The sequence below is a fragment of the Lampetra planeri genome, unplaced genomic scaffold (assembly GCF_965212315.1).
Source record: "Lampetra planeri unplaced genomic scaffold, kcLamPlan1.2.h2 scaffold_1809, whole genome shotgun sequence".
Classification (NCBI taxonomy): Eukaryota; Metazoa; Chordata; class Hyperoartia; order Petromyzontiformes; family Petromyzontidae; genus Lampetra; species Lampetra planeri.
The window spans coordinates 1,121-9,935 of NW_027614550.1; the positions used below are offsets into that span (position 1 = coordinate 1,121).

Consider the following 8,815-nt stretch of genomic DNA (forward strand, 5'->3'; position numbering starts at 1 on the left):
CGCCAGAATAAACAACATGGTTACTCAGATCACAAACAGTGTGTGGTATGTCTTCCTTCTTCTATGAATGCATGACATTTAATTTTTTCTTTTTGTCCATCTTTCTAATCTTATCTTTCTAGATGTGTGCACACAAAGAGCAGAGTGACTTTGCAACCAGGACATGTCATTATCATGACATTACCAAATGTAAACCATCAAAGTACAGTTCAGGCGTAATCCCTTTGAAGATTTGCTGTGAATTACTTTATAGTGTTTGAAAAAAGTTATATATAATATATTACAATAATAATTCTGGTTCTACCACCACAGGTCTTCTCCGCCGCTGCTCCGGGTGCTCGCCCTCTCCAGCCCCCGCAACCTCATCATCTCCAAAACACTCCTGGCATAGGCATCCCTCAGGTTTAGGCCTCCCTCAACTCCCCCTTCGCCAGGATTCCCCACTGAGCCCCTTGCAAGTCTCTTTATCATCTCCCCATGCCGTGTCGCAGCCTCCTTCATCTTCAGGGTGAAGTAGCAGGCTGAGAAACGGTCGTTGATGATGGCGATGGGAAGCGCCAGGATCAGGATTCCAGAGAGGATGCAGAGGAAGGCCAGGACCTTCCCCACCGCCGTGTCTGGTCGTATGTCACCGTAGCCCACTGTGGTCATGGAGGTGGTCGCCCACCACCAAGAAGCTGGCACACTGGTGAAGGTGGTGCCTGGGAGGTGGTGCTCCAAAGCAAAGACCACTGTGGCAAAGATGGAGATGCCGACACCAAGAAAAAGGAGCAGGAGGCCAACTTCTTCATAGCACTGAGCGATGGTCATACCCAGAGACTTGAGGCCTGGACAGAGAGAGCACAGAACTTTGTCCACAACCCACAAATCACTAATTCTTTCTTTCAAAAAATAATCATCATTCATTTCATCAAGTATTTACAGTGTGTATTATTTCTTTTTCTCTTAATACAGCAGATTTAATGAAAAGTGACATTCTCTTCTATTCAATCCAGTCCAATCTGTACACAGAATTAATATAGACACATACCACATTTCCAAACATTCTCTATTTTCCAAAAATTTATAATTTGTAAGGTTACAATTCTGTATTAAAAGCTGTTGGAGCACCAAATACAACCCCGTCAATGTTATCAGGTTTTTGGACCAACTTCATTGACTTTCCTGCTCATCTTTAATTTCTAGCTTCAGTTGGATAATTGGGCTGACTGTTAGCATCATTTGGATCATCAGGTTAACTATTTGCGGACTAAGCCTGGTGACATATGTAGTCAGCTGTCCCAAAGAATTATAACACTCTTATAATTGCTCTCCATTCATGCTTCACTCACAGTGTGTGATCATCTCATTGCCTCCGTATGGCTCTGACTGAGTTCAAATGCTGACACTCCTCAGTCGGGAGGATATGGAGAAATAAAGAGAAGCAAGAAGTGGAAACAACAAACTTTTAAATGCACCCACAATGTGAGCCACTAACGGGGACAAACTTCATACCCCTGAATCACTTCTCAAGTCTCAGTTGTCCTCAGCGAGAAAATATGAGTTTTGGTGTTTACAGAGTTTTCTATTGCAGGTCAAAGGTTTAAAAACTGAACTGAAACTTACAAATGGTTCTTTTGAATCAACCAAGCTTTACTAATGGAGAATCATGATGACGGTAGCTACAAATGAAGGAAGAAGTAACTATTTTCACATTAACATTTTACTGGTTATTAAAGCACAGTGGTGCTGTTCAGGATTTCAGGATATTCAGGAAAAAAGGCTATTTTGAGCATCTTCATACCAGTAAAAATATATAAATAGAGCAATATAACAAGGGAATATAAATACTTGAAGGGGTGAAAGCATTAATTAACCCCTTTAAAGTGTTTTAAACAGATGTTCCAGTGCTGTAGCCTCCCTGAATGAACAACATATTTGTGACCTGGCTCTGCTTCAACTGCTTTCTGATTCAATATTTGCTGTTGCCCTCCTTTCTCTCTTCCTGTCTCCTACTCCCCCGTTCTCCATAAGCTCATATTTTATTCATGATTTGAGTCCAGAGATCTTCACGCTTCCCAAAATCATCCAGATCAAAGAACTAAAACATCCCTGTCTGATGCTTATGCGCCTATAATCTGCTTTCCTCTCACTCTTCCAAAACACTCTCCTATACGTCGTAATTGGCTTATTGTAAATACTGGAAATAAGGTGTGTTCATTTGTCAGTATGGTGTTCTATGTTCCTAACCAAAGCCTGTTGGTCAGGAACATGGTCCATAGGCCTTTTCACTGTTTGTCAGCCATACTCAGCTAGACTCTACTCACTTTTAGTACCAGAAATGTACATGTTCCATTACAATTCAGTTCCCCCACACGTGAAGTGGACAGCAACAACTAGTAGATTTGTGCCTGTTCGGTTTGTGTCTTTTTGTCACAGCAGAAGAGAGAGAGAACCCTTTGTTGATCTCTTCATCTAGTTTTTCGCTGCAGGTCACTCTGCATAACCACCAAACACACAAACATCTGTACTTCAGAGTAACTATAAGGTATTTTTTTGAGCATATCAGCCCTGTAAAATTAGCATGAGCCAAGGAGAAGAAGACCAATTGTATTGCCATTGCTTGTAAAAACAACAGTTGATTCTTGTGTTGATGGTTGCGCTTGGGAAGACACATTTTAGTATCGGGCCCACTCTCTGTACCATCTATGTCCTATCAATGATGGATACACAAAACAGAGTCCAGAACACTTGCTAGAAATGTGACATTGGAGACACTAGTTCTGTGCCATAGTTATTGATTGTTTATGTTGGTTTGAAGCATTGAGATAGAATTAGCAGTATTAGCATTACATTGACTGAAATGCACAGCACCAATAGTGAAAAAGGCTGTTAACACACACACCCTGCAAGAACTGTTGCAGGCTCCATTTCTGACAGTTTCAAGGCAAGACTGCCTAACTAAAACCAACAGACAGAAGACAGTTCACATTTTAAACGTTGTCTTTGAGAACCCTGTGACAAACTTTGGATCCTTTGGATTAGTCTTTTTTTTTTTCTAATGATAATGATCAATGCTGACAGGTGAAAACCGATGTGGGTCTTGTGATTTATTAATGGTTGTCTCCTCAAATCCACAACTCAAAAGTCACCATAAATGTCCTTATTCCTAGTGTTTTTTTTTTGTTTTGCCAGACTTAAAACAGGAATCACCCCCCATCCAGCACTTTTACACAGGTTGAAACAGGCATTGCTCTTGAATTGACCCGGCTGGTCGTGTATTAGGTATCTGTTGGTGTTGTGTGTCACCAACCGTCCACTCAGCCAACAGCTGCGATAAAAGCTGCATCTCTAGCTCATTTTGTTCTGGATTGACAACGTGGTCTTCAATAACATGGCCTCTTGACTTGCAATCCCACTTTATTAGTGCCAGTAATAACAGTGTACACATCTTAAGAATACGACAGCGTATTAGTATGTCATAAACTAAATCAGACGGTCTGCAATACATATCTTGTTTTGCTATTGCATCAATATGAATTTTATAATAAGTTTGTTAAGAGCCCTTTAGGCTCTTTACCTGTCGAGTGTCGTCCAAGCTTCAGCATGCGGAGTGACCTGAGGAGACGGAGGACCTGCACCACTCGGCCCATGTTCTCAAGTTCGGTGGTTCCTCCATGGAGGCTCTCCACCGTTATTGTCACATAGAATGGCAGGATAGCCAACAGGTCAATCACATTGGGTATACTCCGACTGAACCGGCATTTATCCCTCACACAGAGGAAGCGCAGCACGAGCTCACCTGTGAACCACACCACACACACATACTCCACTGTGTCCAACAGCGACGGCGCACTGATGCCAACCACGTCGAAGTCCTCACCCAGGTCCAGTGAGATGAGCACCATGTTGATAACAGACGCCACTACAAAGAAGACCGACAGTGAGCCAAAGGTGCGAGCAGCGTGCGAGGATTCAGGTTTCTCCAAAAGGTCCCATAGGTGCTGACGGAGAGCTGGGCATGCAGCACCCACAAAATCCTCATCACTTTCATCAGCTTCGACCTCTTTCTGCACATCAAGAGTTTCCTTTTGCTCCTTCCGGCGATAGAAACGCTCCCGACAGCAGGGGTTGAGTCGAAGCTCGTTGATGCCCCAGTACTCGATCTCTTGCAGAAAGGAGAGCTCACACAGCTCCTCCCTGACGTGCAGATGACCTGTCCGGTAGTAGTTCATCACATACCTGTCAGGAGAAACACAGGAAACAGGACGCATCCTGTCAGAACAAATGCAAAGTAACTATTAACTCTACAAACACAGCTTTGTCCCCCCAATTTGCCTCAGCTCTTTCTACTACACTGTTTCCACTCCCACAAGTGCCTCCCACAGCAGCTGACGGGGTGGAGCCAGGTGTCGCAGGTAAACAGACGCTGTCCTTGGTGCTGAACCCTCCAAACGGGTCTTTATACAGAGTTTTAGGTTTTTTAAAAACCTTGAAGGATACATTTTAGTATATTTGAGTGGTTCGTTTGAGGAACTGTGAATCAATCTACTTTTCAAGCTAATTAATATTGTATATAGTATAGAATAGCTGCTTAGCCTCATAAAATATCAGGTGGAAGAAATTCACATGATTATTACATTTAAAAAGTCATTTAATCTATTTTGCCCTCCCAGTAGATGCATTTGATTTAGACCTGACATTTGTGTCCACATCAATGTGTGATGTCACAAACCACCTACTGGAAGGTCTGTGAGCTGCGGTCAAAGAAGAACTCGTTCTCCAGGATGTCAGCGTCATCGCAGAGCTCCAGCGCCGAGTCGCGGCTGCAGCAGGCTAGTTTGCCCAGCCGGGTCTCTGGGTAGGACTCCAGCAGATCCTGTGACAGAACATATCGGCTTCCACCTACGTTGATGATGAAGAAGTCCAAAGTGTCACAAGATGTTGTTGTCTCGCTAAAAAAAACACTGGAGTCCAGCGACACTGGAGAGGTGCTGTGGTGGCTCATGGTGCAGAGGGTGAGAGAGCTGGTGAGGAAACAAAGAATCACTAACAAAGACATGGCATTCAAGCACTTACCATTTTTTTCTTTTACCAACCAGCGTAGCCCCGAAATTTAAACGCACCCTAACAGAAAGTATCTATATGTCAGCTATTGTTCACACATATGGGGACAAATACCGTGCACACATTGACTCGTTGTTTCTTCTGTTAACCATGGATATGAGGTCCCCTGAAGATTGTAGTCATTGGTCTTATCTACAAACATCATGTTGTCATAAGTGCATACTTGATCAGAGTACTTGTTGATCAGAGCAGTTGCAGTAGTATATAAAATACAGCTCAGACTTCATATTGTTATCTAGTTACAGACAGCATTCAGTGGGCCTTTAGTCATCAGAAGATCATTTTTGTGCGTGCTGCCGTTAGTAGGAAATCATGCAACTGCAGTGCATGTTAGGGCGCTCAGTGAAGTAGGAGAGACAGAAATCCTGGACTGCATTTTTCAGAATATATCCTCACATTACCTCCCCTTAGACGTCACAACAAGAAAAAGGCTTCACACAATGCAGAACACACAAGAAATGAAGGAGCCTCTGGTGGTGTCCTACTTGCAGCGGTGTCTGTCTGCTGCCATGTTTAAATATTTTAACCAGTTTTCCTGATTAATCCATCTAATACTAGTATTTCTGTGATCACTCATTCACTTCTGGCTTCTTCTCATGTGTAACACTGGCAACATCTGAGAGAGGGTGGTGCAGTGGGGACCAAGTTCTGGGACCTTCAGCTCAGGCACAGTAAAAAATGCAGCTGCATGTTTCAGTTTTTTCAACAAACCTCCGTAGTCCCTGAATTTGATGGAGTCATCGTCTTTGGCTAATTTGATCATTAGTGATTTCATGATTCATTTTATCAACTATATTTTTATGGTAAATAATCACAATATAGTTATAGACAATAATCATGATCACAACAATAATGATGTAGGAATCTTATTATCATCATTAGTAATAATAGTAGCTCACAATTAAATTAATGTTAATTACATCCTACCTACATTCTGTAAACATTTATATCCTCAGTCATATGATGACATTTATATCATCAGTCATGTTTAAAATTGTGAACAATCATGGACATTGTTGTAATCCTACCGTGAATCTTTCCTGGTTAACTGCAGAGACCCTTAGGACGTTTAATCCAGAGGAAATGAAACATTTCTGGAAATGATCACATGAAGATAAAGCAGGAGAACAAACTTACTCATCTGTTAAATACAGGATGAAGTCCTGGTGTCGGATCAGATGCACAACATCAGCAGCAGCTGGAGCCTCTGAGCTGTCTGACACAGGCAGTGTAAAATAGTGTGTTGGAGCTATGGGGGCTGATTAATGACACACCGAGCTGGGGAGGAGGAGCATTTGGAGATAAATGAATTAATATTTCACCATGTGTTTTTCTTTATGCAGGATTACACTAGTACAGCCAAACCAAAGAAAAAAAAGAAAAGATAAGAAAATCATTCTCGTCTCCTTAGTGGAATTGGATCATCTGGCTTACTGTCAGCTATAGCTCAATCATAAAGTTAACTGTTAGCTGGTTTGGGGACAAGCCCATCTTGCTGAGGTCAACTGCACGTCAAACTTCAGTGATGAACCTGAGCAAGATATAAAGATGTGGGTGACAGAGAACCCACATCGCCCAGAACAGAACTGGTAACTGTTGGTTTAATAGGATTCATATTTCACTCCTTTCATTTCTCAGCCAATATCACATTGATGGAAACACTGATTCTAATCCTTCTCTAAATGGATTCACTCAGGTATGTCAGGTGATCATCGAAAGGCTGACAGTGGACATATAAACGACCTGTGTGTTTCTGGTTGTTGGTCGGTTGGTGGTCAATTTATGCTTTAGTCTCGCAAAACATACTTTATATTCAGGTAAATGGCTTTTTTGAAGTTGTTTGTTGTAGCATGAATTAGCCTCCATACTGGACTGGAGGCTCTGTTTATTGGAGATGCGGTTCTTCTGCAACAAATTGTTTTTATTCAATCTTCCTGCATGAACATTTAAAAGCTGTTCCAGTTCTGCTTCAAATATCCCTGCATGCACAGTGCCATCATGTGTTCATAAGCTGTAGTTAAATTGATAAAACTAGGATTGTCGGTTCATTTCAGCTTTTACTTGTTGTTTCGCTCTTCACAAATGCAGAGGAAATAGAATTGTTGAGTTTAAACAATGTAAGTCACTTTAGAAATGTAGTAAGGAGGGAGAACATTTTCAGTTTTTACTGACATATTTCGTTGAAAGAAAATTTCACAAGTGATTCTATAGATAAGCCATGCACGGACATCAAGGAGGATTATTTGCAGAGGAAACAAACAGGAAGAACTAACATAGGCGTGCTGTGCAGTGGAAACATGACACATTGATTGGAGGTTGCTCTGACCTGCTGACCTCTGAGGGCGTCCTCAGCGGCTCTGCACATCTCCAGTAGCAATTACAGCAACATCCAGATGTGAACGTGTCTGAATGAACCTGCTGCTCCCTGAAGTCTCATTACTCATCCCAGATATATCTGAGAAACATTTTACTCTAGTGTCTATCTGCAGCATGAATTATAATCAACCATTTGCATAACCTGATGGTGCGCAAGATTTATGAATGTACATTATACATTTTTGTTTAACATCTGTACTGCCCAGCTGTTTCTGTTCAGACCTGATGACTTAACCCCATTGTGGCATAGAGACTAGTACAAAACACCTCATGAGTAGTGTAGTTTTTAGTTTGTTTTTGTTTAGTTTCAGCATCATAACACTGTTCTAATCTAGATGATGGGAAATTAATTACATGATACGGTTTATTTCCTGACAATATAAAACCGGTCCAGTAGATGGCGGAGTTGCTAAACTATTTTAGGTCAACGAAGAAGAAGGCCGTACGTCATCGATCTTACATCCAATCAGAGAGTTGGCCGCCGCCGAAGCCCTGCCCTCCTGAGAAACCGCCATCACGAAATCAAAAACAAGACAGTGACAGTTTCTCCAGCTCATAACACGGTAAAGTTTATCACCTCGTTGAGCAACGTCAGAGTTTGAGAGTCTTTGTATTCAGTGTGTTAATATGGACTTCCAGTTCTGAACTATCCGTGTCACCCATTCTGTCTGATTACCGCCACTAACATTATTTACGCTAATGTTAGCAGGCAGCGGCTAGCTGCATGGAGCTGATCACCGTGAAACGTTTACGACTCCAAAACTCCTTTTTCCAGATACACGACAAGAGATACCTCGGCTGAAATCACTGGGGTTAAGTAAGGAAGGGACATTGTACCAGATACAACAGTAGACACACAAAGGGAACTGTGACGTGAACGTCAAATTACAGACCGCGAATCCGTACAAACATTTATTGTGAATAATAAAGCCCAGAAACACAGTTTTCCTGGATATTATAGGTGTCGAATAACAGCAAACAAATCTAACAAATGATCGAATGTTATCATACACGCATATTTAGTGGTGTTCGATTCCGAAACGCAACTTCAGTCTGTTGATGAACGATTAGTTAATGGCAGTTAATTTCAGGCTAAAAGTGCAAGAGAATCCGTCCAAATCACCAATTACCCTTAAGCATTGTAATAGAAACATGTTCTTTTGAATTGAATTCTAACTGAAGTCGGGAATTTGTTCGGGATACCTCTTAAACGCCTTATAGCATTTAATAAAGTGAAGATCTGTTTTCTTCCTTTTTGTTTATTGTACCACACCAAGAAGCCTCTGCATATGCAGGCAGCTGCCTACTATATGTACAGGGTGTGTTTACCAGG

At 41.8% G+C, this 8,815-nt stretch overlaps 1 protein-coding gene across 1 annotated transcript; it reads right to left on the bottom strand.

Annotated features, from left to right (window-relative positions):
* Nucleotides 1–300: 300 nt before the first annotated feature.
* Nucleotides 301–6,198, bottom strand: KCNV1 (potassium voltage-gated channel modifier subfamily V member 1). The gene is made up of 4 exons (XM_078622832.1): nt 6,158–6,198; nt 4,722–4,895; nt 3,560–4,221; nt 301–827 (listed from the first exon to the last, which is right to left on the bottom strand). Exons 1-4 carry the CDS (start codon nt 6,196–6,198, stop codon nt 301–303), a joined length of 1,404 nt encoding a protein of 467 aa, XP_078478958.1.
* Nucleotides 6,199–8,815: the final 2,617 nt, after the last annotated feature.

Excerpts from the sequence above, each read along its gene's own strand:
- KCNV1 (XM_078622832.1), bottom strand. The coding sequence starts at position 6,198 with ATGTTTCATTTCCTCTGGATTAAACGTCCTAAGGGTCTCTG. Across the intron at positions 4,896-6,157 it reads AAACGTCCTAAGGGTCTCTG|CATCAACGTAGGTGGAAGCC; the intron begins CAGTTAACCAGG and ends GGACTTCTTCAT. Across the intron at positions 4,222-4,721 it reads CGCAGCTCACAGACCTTCCA|GTATGTGATGAACTACTACC; the intron begins GTAGGTGGTTTG and ends TTCTCCTGACAG.